General features: G+C 40.2%; 2 protein-coding genes across 6 annotated transcripts in view; one reads left to right on the forward strand and one right to left on the reverse strand.

The window, feature by feature from the left end:
- Positions 1 to 3678, forward strand: part of KIAA1549L (KIAA1549 like) — a 113195-nt gene extending 109517 nt beyond the window's left edge. For 4 of the 5 annotated variants that reach the window (XM_068147892.1, XM_068147888.1, XM_068147891.1 and 1 more), the window contains one exon: positions 46 to 3678. In XM_068147892.1, coding sequence (XP_068003993.1) covers positions 46 to 327 — 282 coding nt within the window. In that variant the 3' untranslated portion in view covers positions 328 to 3678. The remainder of the gene's footprint in view (positions 1 to 45) is intronic. The other variant, XR_010988498.1, reaches the window with a different exon arrangement.
- An 8114-nt stretch (positions 3679 to 11792) lies between these two features.
- Positions 11793 to 13310, reverse strand: CUNH11orf91 (chromosome unknown C11orf91 homolog). Its single transcript, XM_068148588.1, has 2 exons — positions 12807 to 13310; positions 11793 to 11996 (listed from the first exon to the last, which is right to left on the reverse strand). The coding sequence occupies exons 1-2, from the start codon at positions 13165 to 13167 to the stop codon at positions 11911 to 11913; spliced, it is 447 nt and encodes a 148-aa protein (XP_068004689.1). The 5' UTR covers positions 13168 to 13310; the 3' UTR covers positions 11793 to 11910.
- Positions 13311 to 13786: the final 476 nt, after the last annotated feature.

Raw genomic sequence — 13786 nt, forward strand, 5'->3', positions numbered from 1 at the left:
GATCAATTGTTGTGTATAATTGTGTATAATTACAATGCTCTACAGGTGCCACTGCCAGGGTACATCGAGGCTTATCCACGGCCCCGCTACCAACATAACTCTCCTTCGCGACTCCCTCGCCAGTACAGCCAGCAGGCCAGCATGCATCCCAGCCTGGAACAAGCTCCTTTGCCCTCCACTGCAGCTTCTCAGCAGAGCCTGACAGAAAATGACCCATCTGATGCCCCTCTCACCAATATTTCTACAGCTGCTCTTGTAAAGGCAATAAGGGAAGAAGTTGCTAAACTGGCCAAGAAGCAAACTGATATGTTTGAGTTCCAGGTCTAGTTCCTTTTGTGCACAGTATTTGTTTCATGCAACCTAGGGTAGCCAAGAAAGCGACTCCTTTAATTTTCAGTTATGAACATGCTGTGAATTGTGCCAAAGTGATGGCATTTTTCTCTTGTCTGGAAAGTCAGCACTATGAAGTAACTTAAAGTAGAGCAGCAGGACTCTGAAGATACTTAATACTACTTGCCAGCTATGGAAATGCTGCCAGGTAACTTTTTAATACAGATAAGATTGCTCATATGCAATTGTCACTTAACTCTCCTATTGCAGTCCATTGTCACTAGAGATGCTGCTGAGTGTGTCTGTGCCACACAACATTTCATTTGCAGGCCAAAAGGCAGAGCTTCTGAAAAAAAATTCTGCATGTCAAAACTCTGATTAAAGAAGAAAATACCATATACCATGGCTAGCTAAAGGCCAGAGTAGGTGTGGCAATGGCCATGTTAATTCTTTGCTACAGAACATTGTATAAGGGATGCTGATTTCAGCAATGCAGTCATTCAGCATTTTCATTCCAGAGGTTGTATTCAAAAGAATTTGAGATCAGTAGGTAATGCAAATAAATGTCCTGTAAATAGCCCTGGTTCTCCTCATCCTATTCACAGTACAAAGAAGTGAAAGAAGAGGCAACTGTGAAGAAAGTGAATGATATTTTGATAATCAGTGGCTACTTTGTCCCTCAGTGCCACTGATGAGTTACGGAGGAGACTTTTTTGCAGCGTGAGAGAATACATTGCATGAAGAGCCAGCAAAGGATATTGGTGCTAAAAGCTTCCAGGAGAAATGAAAAAAGGTTATTCACCTTTGCTCTACATTCAGGCTTTTCACACTGAATGCATGTGAAGCTGGTAAACCTGAGACTTTTGAGCAAGTCTTTCCAACCTGGAGTAATAAATACACCTGCTTGGACAAGAAAAGCTCTGTTTAACACAGTACTTTTTTTTCTCTTTCTTAAACAATGTTATCTTCTAAAAGGATGCCAGAAAGTGCTACCTGAAGCTGCAGTTGATTTTGATTACACTGGAATAGTGAATGCACACCTAGGAAGTTCTGAATGTAGAGGACCTGATTAATTATATTAATGTGTAAATAAGTAAGGAGTTACATGGATTAACAAAAATACTAATGTCCAGTGAAAAAGAAAGCATTTACAGAAACTATGCTGACTTTATATTGTGCAAGATAAAGGTCACTATTGTTAAACTGCATTGTTGTATGAATCCAGTCCCAAAAGAAAATCAAGGCAGTTGAATGGGATAGTAGTTTATCTTTTGCAGTTGTACAAACTTGTTGAAGACCATGAACAATTGTGTTCGGTTCCTTTAGCATTTACCTTTGGGAACTGAAGTTGTTGCAGAATTTGTTGTGTTAGGCATGTTTGATGTCAACTGGAGTTAAAGGTAATGTCCTTCATTTCAGTAAGTTATTTAGTTATCCTCAATTGCTTATGCTATTTTGTCTGATCATTTCATTTCCCTGAGTTTCTTTGGTCTTTACTGAGGTGAGAAAAGGAACTTGGTTTAGCTTTTTGGCCATCAGTAAAATGAGAGGAAGAGAGAGAAGATTAGAATAGGGGATAACAAGAGGAAATTGATAAAGCACAAACTTGGAAAGCAGAGCTATTTTTCCCCCCAAATGATTATATTATAAACCCTGACTGAGATTGCGGTACGTAGTTATCCTAGAATATACAGATATCTTCTGCTCTGATATCTTGAATATTGCAGAGGCTTTTGGAATGCTAGCTGATCTAAAAACAAAAAAAGTGAAATTTGATTTTTATGATTTAAAAATCAGATATAAATAAAATGTATTTTTGTAATTTCTGTGTACATATGTGCTGTATATTTATATGTGACTAGTCTGCTATAGTCAGAAAATTTCCATAAACCAAGTGCAAAAAAAAAAAGAGGGGAAAAAAACCCTCTGGTAATTTTAATGATCAATATAAACATGCCATGCCTGGAGTACAAATAGACATTTGGGTGACTTGGATGTGAAACAACCAAAGAAAATCAAATCTTTCATATGTCTTGTAAAGACAGATTGCTCTCTCAATTACCTGTCAGCTAAATAATACTAAATGCTGCAGTGTAACACAATAGATCTAAATTGTGTTGAATTAATGGCTGCCTAAGAGTATCACACTTCAAAATAACAACTTAAAAATACTGGGCCAAACTCAGTGTGCCATAAAAAGACTAGTTCTGGTTGACTTCAGTGAGAACCTCACTGAGAGCAAGGCTGAGTTTCTCTGTTAGGATTCATCTATTTGTGCAAGTTTCACTAGAATACCCTGAACAATATTCTGTTTGTTTTTCTCCTTTTTAAATCACTTTCTTGTAAGTGGAGACATAATTGAAGAGAGATTTACTTTTATTTAGCCTAACCTGATTCATAACTGGTTTAACTTAGCTTGGTAAGTGAATTTTACAGTAAATTGTGTCAGCCACATTTTGCATCAGCTTTATTACCTCAGTTTCTGAACCATTCTTCTATTTAGCCCAGTGAAATTTTGCAAGTCCATAGGCCCTTCTATGCAATGCAACTGAAATGTGCTGTGAAATAAATGTCTGTGTCTTAGACTCCAGTTTTGCAGAGTTATCCTGAAGCTGCAGATATGGGACAGCAGCAATCACATGGATGGGAGTGCTGGAGCCATACAGCTGGGAAAGGTAATCTTATGATGCATTCCCAAAAGTCAAAGGAGGTAGGACCTACGAGATTTAAACAGCATCTTGGGAACGCTTGGCTCTGTTTGTACATCTGTACCAATTCTTACATTTAATCAATTTAGTAATTCTATCAGAAAATATGTGAGGATAAAACCTCAAATATCTTACCTGATGAAGCATGCATCTTGCCATACTGGAATTTAAAAGTTTGGAAATTATGTAGATGTACAGAGTGAGTGTCTACATGCAAACAAAAGGAATAAATAGAAAAAACCCAAATCAAAGCATTTTAATAGCCTTCTAGAAAGAAAAAGAACATTTCAGTCAAGTTAGACGAAGTGCTCTTCATACTACTGAGGAAGACCTGTTAGACATTCAAAATTGATTTTGTTTGGTATTGTATTGAGGATGTGCAGTCTATTGAATATTCCCTGAACCATCACTCTGAAGCCATTGTGGTGCACTTGTTTTCACAAAGACATCTTCCATTCTTTATTCATAATGACTTTTTATCTTGTTTGTAGTTTTTGTTTCTTTAAGTACAATGCAAGGACATTCCTGGGAAAGAAAAATCATGCTGTAATATTTATATTGTCTGAGCACAAAGCAATGATAAAGTGAAGATACCGTGTACAAATAATTTGTAATATAATAAACATTTTGTATGGCTACAGTTGCAATTTAGTTTTTCAATGCTGAAAGAAGAAAGTGTTTAAAGTTACAACCTCATCAGAATACATTCATGCTACTTTTACTGGTCAAAACTTAGTAATGAAAGTTTTTCCACTAAATGCTCCAATTTTCTTTGAACTGATGTTTAATGTTAGGTGAAAATAGCATTTTCTGTGTACAAAAATGCTGATGTTCTGACCACTATTTGTCTTCAGATTTGTAAATCATAAGTAGAAGCACCTGCAAACAAAACACATGTAAAAATACCTCTTGGTCTGTGTCTGATAACCACTTCCAGTAGGTATACTATATGTGATGTCTATTAACATCAGTAGAACAGTAACTGTAAGAGTGTGAGGGCATCCTTTGATGGAAAGACATACTGCCTGAATTTGGGATAAGCTGTAGCACTCAACTAGAAATATGAATAATATTTGTATCTAATAATATTATGAGTAGAACTTGATAGAAGTGCATGCAAATCTGATATATAGAACTGGGGATAATATTGTAAGTACTGATAATTTCTCTTACAGAATAACTTTGAGAAGGTGACACATGTAAGACTTGAGGTAAGGTAAGAGGAATATGTGAAGTAGATAGGGAAAAAATAAGAGTGGATAGAGTGGCAGAACTGGATAGAGTGGCAGAACTGTCTTGTTTAAGGGATGATACATACAAAGCTACCTAAAGTTTCCATTGTATTTTAAGATGTCTGACTGTTAAAGAATTAATTACATTTGAATGTCCTGCATTTCAAATATAAGAGCTAGCTACAAGCTTCTAAAGTCTGAGAGATCTTGAAAGCAACAAGTTTTCTGAGCTAGCAGAAGTCACTTTGTTTTGCTGACCTTGGTTATCTTGTACACATTTGAGCAGCTCCCAGTACTGTGTCCAAGGATGCCATAAATCAGGTCCTGACCTTGCAATTCTTGTACATAAACAGATTTCAGTAGATTCCCATACCTCACTGACATGAAATGGGAAATGTGAGATAATATGAAGGATATTAACAGGTCAGAAGTACCTTAGCAGTCTGGAAGCCATGGATTTTTGTTGTGTGTTAACTCATACCTACTAGAAAATGGTTGTTTGGCAGCTGTTCTCAGCAAGGCACATTCCTTTCATTGCTAGTGATCAGCATGTATAAATTAGTGCTATCCCCAGAGTGCATAGGTTCATGCTTCTACTCCTTTGTGTAAGCCATGTGCATTCTCTGTGCAGCTCCAGAGCAGAGAGCAATGTACATTAGCATGAGTGGTTTCTAGTTACACAGAGACATCTCTTGCCATAAAACATCAAGGTGTATGGCATCTTTATACATTTTACTACGTCATTGTGAGGGGGGAAGGACATGATCATCCAGTATGTTAGTAGATTAATAACATTAGCCTCTTCTTGGTCTGTGAAGCAGTTTTACCAAAGTAGTGTGTGTTCAAAGAGAATTAAATTAGCTCAAGCCTGTTTACAGTCATGTTACTTAGTCGTGGCACTGCAGTCTTTGTAACAGTGCTATGTGGAATCAGTATGTCAAGTGGTAACTTTCTGTGCTAGGCTTTCTTTCCACAGTTTAACTTTTTGGCTGTAACTCCAGAACTGAGTAAGATTTTAATTTTTTCTTAGCAAATACTTCAAAGTTGGGTTGGTTGTTTTTTTTTTCTGTTTTAAAGGGTAGGCATGCAAAAACGAGGATAAGAGTACTCATTTAGAACAGGGTTTTCTTGTTGCTGTTTATTCATTTTGTTTTTTGAACTCTTGCCTTCTGTAAATAGATAATGTGAAACTCAACTTGTGGAAATGAGATTTATATAGGTTAGAAAATGAACTGCATACTGACTTGCTCTTTAAAAGAAAGCTTCAAGATGGCCAAGTCATAAAGGCAAACCTGTTCAATACTGTAGAATCTCTACTGAGAATAATTGCATTGCACATCCTTGATCAAAAACACCTTGCTGTGTCCAGTAAGTGAAAACAATCCAAAACCTGCACCTCTCCTGATTCCTGTTATTTAGGAAATTGTTTTCCTAGGCTGTGTACAGGACATGGGCCATGAGACAGGGATTTTGATGGGCATCTGAGGTAGATAGACTACCCTATGTAACACATATACCCTTTGGGTGGCTCATAACACAGGTGTAAAAGCTATAGCCACCAAAGTGATGTGTCAGGAAGGTAGTATAGGTCCTGATTTTTAAAACTGTTGAGATGCCTCAAAATCATAAACCCCCTAGGAATTTTCAATAGTGATGTGGTATCCCACTCAAATGTCCAAAAATATTTTTTGGAAATGAGTCCTTTAATCCACCTACTTGTCCTCATCCATTTTGGGTTTTTTAAGGCATACAGAGGCAGTAATGAAGAGCTAGTTCCCAGATTTATTTTCTATACTGAAGCTCATGGAAGACGATAAATGGTTTTTAAAGTATTAGGTAGTCAAATGTTTAGCAGATGTCTTGAAAATAATTACAAATACCTTGAAGAGGTGTTTCAGGAATGTGATTTTTTTTGCATTTGGTTTAAGAAGTGCCTGACTTCCTCTGTATTTCCATACTCGATTCATTCCCAAGGAGTAGCTTGAGACTATATTAAATCCTGTACATAATTTTGTAATTTTATAAGCACACGTTTCCATACTAGACAACAGTGGGTCCAAAGGGTTATAGATCATACAGAAAGTTGATACCACAATATTTAGGGAGGAGGTGAATTTTCCTTCCAAAGTATGTCCCCCTTTGCTGCAGATCAATGCATTTCTCTGCTTTATAAACCAGGGTCTAAGCACCATAGCACGCACTGGGATCTGTTAAAATCTTGTATGTCTGACAAGGAGCACTGACTTTTTGCAGCCTCCAGTGCCTGTGTATATGATTAATTTTTTAAGGTATGAAACCAGAAATTTTTTATGTCATTAACTCTGCCTTTTTGCAAGGATTTTAGGTCCTGCATCATCCATAAATGTAACAAACAGATACTTTGAGATGTGGTGCAGCAGAACACAGCAGCCTATACCAAGGATTCACCAGGATCTAAAAGGCAAGAGGCTGTAGTAGAAGAATAGGTGGGAAACCTTCTATTTCAATCAATTATGAATTGATTATTATGAATTGATTATCATGATAGATCAGAGTCTTGAAGTTAACTGCTTGGAATCAATTTTGTGTATTTAGTTAGCTTTTGATTTCTTCATTTGTTAGAGCAAAAATAGCAACATTAACAGTGTATTCTATTTTACAGTTAGAAACATGGGAGTTCTGAATGTAAGTAAATGGGAAGTTTCATCTTTGTCCTTGCATCTATCAACTACTTTCAACACATTAAACAGAAGGAAGCCAAACCACTTTATCCTCCACCACACTGATTTTAATATTTCTATAACAAAGAGACTGGAGAGGCTTTTTTTTTTCATTTCAAGTTGGTGCTGAGTTCTTCAAAATGTATTGGAGGTCATATTTGATAGAAAAAATCACAGTGAAACCAATCTCACTGAGCCTTGAACTTTGGTTTAGGTTTTAGCAGCCCAGCAGCAATAGCTCAGACTCAACAAAAGGTCTCTTCTGGGTAGTTACTAAGGTTTCATTGGAAAGGTCCTGTGTTCAGTGCAGATATTTCTGTCCCCTTTAAGTTTTTATTTTAATTTACTGTCTGTGTTGCCATTGCTGGCCATTCTGAATTTGACTTTTACCTAGGTCTACACAAAGAGGTGCACTCATTAGCTCAATGATATACTGCTTGTGTGATAGAAGTAGTAACCAACATGTGATACAACTTTTAATTAGCTATGGGACTGCATGGCTTTGGCCTATGTTCTGCTTTGTGATACTTGCAGATACCATATCGGTATTACAGCAAAATGTGAATACAGACAATGTCTTCCACTGAAGTTATTGGCTAAACACCTGCTCAGTGCTATCTGACTATAGGTAGCTGGAAGTTAGGAGGTTGTGGTCAGTTGACCCTTATTCAGAGTTTTGGATTGGTCCTGGACAAGGTGCTTAATCTGCCTGTGTTTCAGTGTCCCTCAGTGTCACCCAGCAAGGTGAAGGAACTACCTCTCTTCATGCTCCTGATGAAAGGCTGAATTAACTGATAGAGACACTGAAAACCTGAAATACAGGTGTTTGGTAGCAAGCAGTGTTTATTATTTCATGGGGCTTGGTAATTGTTCATGACTAAATGCTACCAGAGGAACTGGTACATTATAAATATATGTCAATGTACAAGGAAAAAAACCCAACACCTCCTGGTACTCTTTCAGTATGTTCTAGGAAGCCCTTCCAATAACAGCTTCTACACATTTTTACAGAGATGTTAGATCAACATTTTGTTTCACTTCCCATGCAACAGATTTCACTTTTGGATGAAATGAACTTTTCTTACGTCTTTAAATGAAGAAAAGGACTAGCTCCGCATGATTACAGATATCCACGTTATCTTTGTTGACAGCTTGAGTCAATTCAGCTGTAATGGCTGTGTCCGTAAAAGTTGCTCAAAATCTGTAAGTGTAAAGCTGAAAACAGGAAAATTAGTTTTCAAAGCCAGGTAGAGCTGCAAAATTAAGAGTGATTTGTACAGCTAAATCTAGGGATTAAACTGAAAGACGAAGAAAATAATTAATTAAAATGTTATGCTATGCAATAAGAAGGGAAATCTCCAACAACCGATTCCTTTTGCAATTAAAAATGTAAACCCACGACAATGGTAGAAAAGGAGACATTTAAAATGTTCTGGGTCATTACCAAATGGCTGTGGTTTTACTCCAAACCATAGGGTGATTCTAGAAATGAAGCTTCTGAGTACATAGAATTGTTTCTTTCATGTGAGTGGCTATAGCTTAGTTGAAGTTGTACAGGTTTTTTTCGTGGCAATTTTGTACTTTAAATAAAATATGTTGTAAAATCTATGTTGCTACTTATTGCTTGTTCCTGCAATATCCTTTTCTTTAGATCAGCTGCTTCAAAGCATGAGCATACTTTTACTTTTGGAGCTACCAGGCTGCTGAGCTGTGTAGGGATCCCATTGCTCATGCTTTCAAGGCAGAGCCTGGCAAAGGAGAGGAAAGGATTTTTAAGAACTCCACAAGTGAAATCCATGTATTCCAGTGGTGTCACTCCCTCTGAAGAAACACATGAGCCTGCCTTAGGGATGGGAGCAGGACAGTAACCAGCAAGACTGTGGGTTCTGGGAACATTTTGTGACTCTGTTTCCTTTGTGAATTTCCATTCTCACCTTAATATCCTCTATGCCTCCCTCTATTCAGCCACTTACTGTGGATTTTATTGGTATTTACTTAGGCCTAAGTTTCCTGCTGAAGTCTGAAGTGAAGTGGAAAAAAAGGAAAATGCAGGTATGTGCTTTTGACAGTCCTGCTTTTGTGTAATTTGTGGGGCAGAGAATTTAGAATAACATCATTTTATTACAGGGAACACATCTAACCCTTCTTCTCTCTCTTTGTGGTTTCAGAGGGGAAAAAAAAAGGCAGGCCAGGATCTTCCCAAAATACAGGATAAACAAACTTCTTAGTGTACATATCACTACTAAGGTTCTGGGCAGACAGTACACTTAAGATGCAGTTTTATATATATATATATATATATATATATATATATATAAAGTTGTGACTGAGCATTTAAATTGCCTCAAGGGGTTGTTCTGGCTTTTTTCAAGATATACCAAAGTCTTGGGCATTTTTGGAGATTTAAGTTTTTAGTTTTCGATATTAAACAACTGTCTGGTGTTACAGATAATTATGCTTCCTTAAAAAGGCCAGATACACTGCTTACCAACTGATCCTGATTAGCACCTCTAATGGCAGCTCTTTCAGTATATAGATCTCAGAGACCTCAAGAATGACCACTTCCTAACAAAAGAGGACACGTTTCCTAGAGTGTAGTGCTGCTTTTGATTTCCCTACTTTAGGCTGGGATATTAGCTTGGGATTTTCAGGACAAGTGAATCTATCATGCACAGCATTCTCTGCTGAAAACAGAAAAATAATTTTATGATAGCTTAGTGCTTTTGTATTTCCTCTGTAATCTGTCCCTGAGCTAATTAAGGCAGTGTTACTTGAAGATTAATTGATATTTCAATGATCCATTGTAATAAGACTGAGTCTCTATTTGGAGAATCTTAATGTAGTAAACTCTCAAATAAAGCAATCTGAAATTTGATGGACCAAACTATTTAAAGCTTAAATGCAGTCTTGTTTCCAAATGGCTTTGTATCTATTTCCCATTGTAAAGCAGCTAAAGCTACTTCAGGTTTCAGAACTGAAAGACCTGAGAGCAATCCTTGGGGAGTGTAAGTATTGCTGTAGGTGTGGACATGGCTCTTTCAGCAAGACAGCCATCATTGCTCAGCCCTCAGCTGGGCAGAGAAGATATGACACTGCTTTTTTGAGAAGGCTTCTTTGTTAGGAACTGGAAATAAGAGCAACCTATTGATGGTTTGAGATCTCAGCCCATGAATCAAAATCATGACCTCGTGTTTCCTTCTTGAATGCAATAGGGATACATTTGTTGAGTCACAATGCAGCTATATAAAATGCCAAGGTGAACCTCCAGAGTGTATTTAAGCAAGCTGACGAGGGAGGATGTTTGTACTCAAGTGAATGATGGATTTGAGTCTGAAAGGGGAGCTCATAGTATCTACCACTGACGTGTGTACACCTGAGCCAGCATGTGGGCAGCTGTCAGAGCACCAGGCCCACCAGCAGGCTGTAAGGGCCCTGGCCAGTCTCCTCCAGGCCCCCTCCATTGGCTACTTTCTGCCTCAGAGTCTCTGGAGCCCGTTTAAGATGAGGCCCTGCCTCACATCCCAGCCTGGTCTGGGTTGCAGATGTTACTGCAAGGGACCTTTCTATGTTTTAGGGCTGCCTTGGTGGGACCTTTCATGGGCCTATGTTACAAGTAGGCATGATGCCAGTCCTGCCTCTGGGCTTTCTGCACAGATCCAGGACTGGTTCCTCACCTTGCCCTGTCACACAGGGCAAACCCTGGTCTTACCACACTCCCCTGGCCCTGCTCAGGTGCCGTTTCATTTTAAAGCATATTGAGCAGCACATGGACCATGAGCTGCTGTATTGGCAGACATCCAGCTAACAATAGCAGTTGTGGAGGGTAAGATGGGATTATAATAGTTTGCTGATTGACAAATGAGAGTTATAAACCAGATATTCTATTTTTTAATATAAACTCTGTCTGGAAAGATTAAGATAGTAAAAGAGTGAATGCCATAATAAGCAGCAATAGGAAATAAAATTTTGATATGGTATTGTGCAAAAATGCTTCACAGTTGAGCAACTTGAACTGCTTTCAAAACCAGATTAAAATGGTACTCTTCAAAAAAAAAGTAAACCCACAAATGCTGCTTGCCAAAATATGATAGCTTCAGGGTGGGTAACTATTATTTCATACTGCCATCTGCTGCTCTTGAATTGGAACAGAAAAAACTAATTGTTATCTTTTTATCAGTCTGATGAGCCTAGTTACTACTTTGCTAGGTTATTCTCAATAGTATATGTGGTATTACTTTTTCAGTGGTAGATGTTCTCCAGTTCTTCAATCTGTCATCATTGCCTCAGTCCATTTTTCCCTCATGAAAGGATATGCCTTCCAAGGAAAGATGTTGTCACTCCATAAACTGCTACTAATACTGCACTATTAGTCCTAAAATCATAGTAAAAAGTTTGTTGAAAGTCAATGATGACTGTTCTGTTAAAAACCAACTGAAGCTATAATTTCTGTAATTGTGATAGATGAAAGCAAGCAACACAATGTGATTCTTTGTAACAAAGATTTTCATACTAATGTGAAAGTAGTTTTCTAAGGCTTGCTTAGAGGCATAGGACTTTTGACCACCTCTATTTACTCTCAGCTGCTCTTACTTAATGTAATTAGAACAAAAAGACCTTGTATTTTGTACTGTTTCTCTGCTATGTGTATCTTAAACATCATCATGCTAGGAATCCTGACACCAGCATTCTTAATTCTGTAGTGGTTTTGAGGAAAGTATCTCTCCTGTTTCCCTATAGTAACTGGGGGGAAATGTTAAAATACATATTAGTAGCAGCAACTAGTACCAGGCAAATAATGCACAAAAAAAGTCAGCAAGAAAATATACTGTATTTTTCAATTTGTAAGAGAATAGCCTATAATAAGTAGAAAAAAATAACATGAAAGATCCATTAAAATACTCTGTAGCGACAGAGGGATTGAATATCCAGCTGAAATAACCCTCATTGTGTTGGTGGCCATTTCTTCAGCTTCTGTCTTGCTTTCATGCATTTTATCCTTTCTTCTCTCAGTGCCTTCAGAATTGTATCTAAACAGAAACATAATTTGTCATTAATTTTGAAATGAATACTTTATTACAGTTTTAAGAAAATCAACTAATGTATTAACCAAACTAGTAATATCCCTTACAATTTGTCTAGCAAATATCTGGAAGTGGAACTTTATCATACGTACTGAAAATAATGGAAACATTTATGTATTGCTGTAACAAAGGGGGAGGAAAAAGTCCTGTTAATTTCCTGTTCTGAAAAGTGAATGTGTGCCAACTGCCTATCAGAATGTATTTGAGGTCTTCCTTTGAATGTGTCTATTTGATGGCCATTTCTTCTCCTTGTAACCTTTGCACTCCTGAAAGTTTCCTTACTGGCAGCCTGAGATCCTTCTTGAAATGAGGGCCCTAGAACTGGCCATAGTATTCCAGATGCAGCCTCAGGAGGGCAGAGGGGGAGGAAAACCTCTCTCGACTTACAAACCACCCCAGGATGCGGTTGGCCTTCTTGGCAACAAAGGCACATTGCTGGCTCATTGTTATTCTTATGTCCACCGTAACGCCCAGGTCCCTTTGTCCAGTGCTGTTCTCCAACAGGTCAGTGCAGGGCACCAAACCTGGGGAACCTGACCCTTGATCCCCCAGGAGTAGTGCTGTCCCCTCTTGGCTGAATTAGGGTGCTGTGGGTGCCGTACAAGACGTTTCAGTGCGTTACCGATGGCGGAACCTGCCGCCTTCGAGGTTGGGCTGTGCCCCCCCCACCCTACTCCACCGGCCAGGACAGGCGGCAGGGGATGCGCAGGGGCCCTGGCGCGGAGCCGCGCTTGGCCCCAGGTGGAGGACACGCACACTGCTTGGCGTCGAACCGCTCGCCGAGGAGCGCCAGCAGCTCCAGCTCCTTGAGGCGGATGCCTAGCTCGCAGATCTCGTCCTCCAGCGGCAGCTCCTTCAGGGGTCGCGGGGTCGCGACCCCGCCCTCCTCGTCCGCCCCCGCCGGCGGGCAGAAGAAGCGCAGCGGTTCGTAGGCGATGGTCGCAAGCGATGCGGCCCAGCGGGGCGGCTCGGCGGCGGGCTCCGGGGTCTGCCGCGGCCTGCATATGGCTGCGCGGAGGGGCCAGGGGCCAACCCCGCCGGACGGAGGTGGGACGGGCTCGGTGCGGTCGTGGAAGTGGGGGAAGAAGAGTGGCCGCGGCGGGCGCTGCTCGGCCATGGCACCGTCCGCCAACGGCGGTTGTCCGGGAGACGGGCCGGCCTCGAGTCAAGCGGGCTGGGCTCGGGCCCCTCCATGTCGAGCGTCGCGGGCTCATTCCCAGCGCAGGTGGCAGCACTCGAGAGCCTGTGTGGGAGCTGCCCCCTGTCCTCCCTCTCGCGGCTCCCCCGCCCCGTCCCGTCCCGCGGCCGCGGCTGGGCAGACGCCTCCCCTCACGGGGCGGGCCCAGGCCCTCTCACCATCCCCGCCAGCGGGTGAGTTTGAATCCCAGCGCCTAGCGGGACCCATACCAAGCAGGTGGGAGCGGTAGTTCCAGCGCTGTCGACTTTCCCAGCGAAACGGTAGGTGTCTCACCCAGCAGTTTTGTTTCTGGGTCGGATCCGTGGTATTTCAGGCGTACACTGGGCTCCAAAAGTGGCATCTGTTAGAAGATGTGAGGCAGGTGGTGTCTTAATAATAATTTTCTAGAAGTTTATCTGCAGGCTACGTGTGAAATGAGGGAACCAGACACTGAGGATGGAAGCATGTTGGTGATGAAGTTAGGGAAAAATTTAATCTTAAGATACTTGCTCACAGCCAGGTAACGGTCAGCATACCTGATGTTCAGGATAATGGGGCG

The sequence above is a fragment of the Melanerpes formicivorus genome, unplaced genomic scaffold (genome assembly GCF_026170545.1).
Source record: "Melanerpes formicivorus ecotype bairdi unplaced genomic scaffold, bMelFor1.0.p_v2 SCAF_16, whole genome shotgun sequence".
Taxonomy (NCBI): domain Eukaryota; kingdom Metazoa; phylum Chordata; class Aves; order Piciformes; family Picidae; genus Melanerpes; species Melanerpes formicivorus.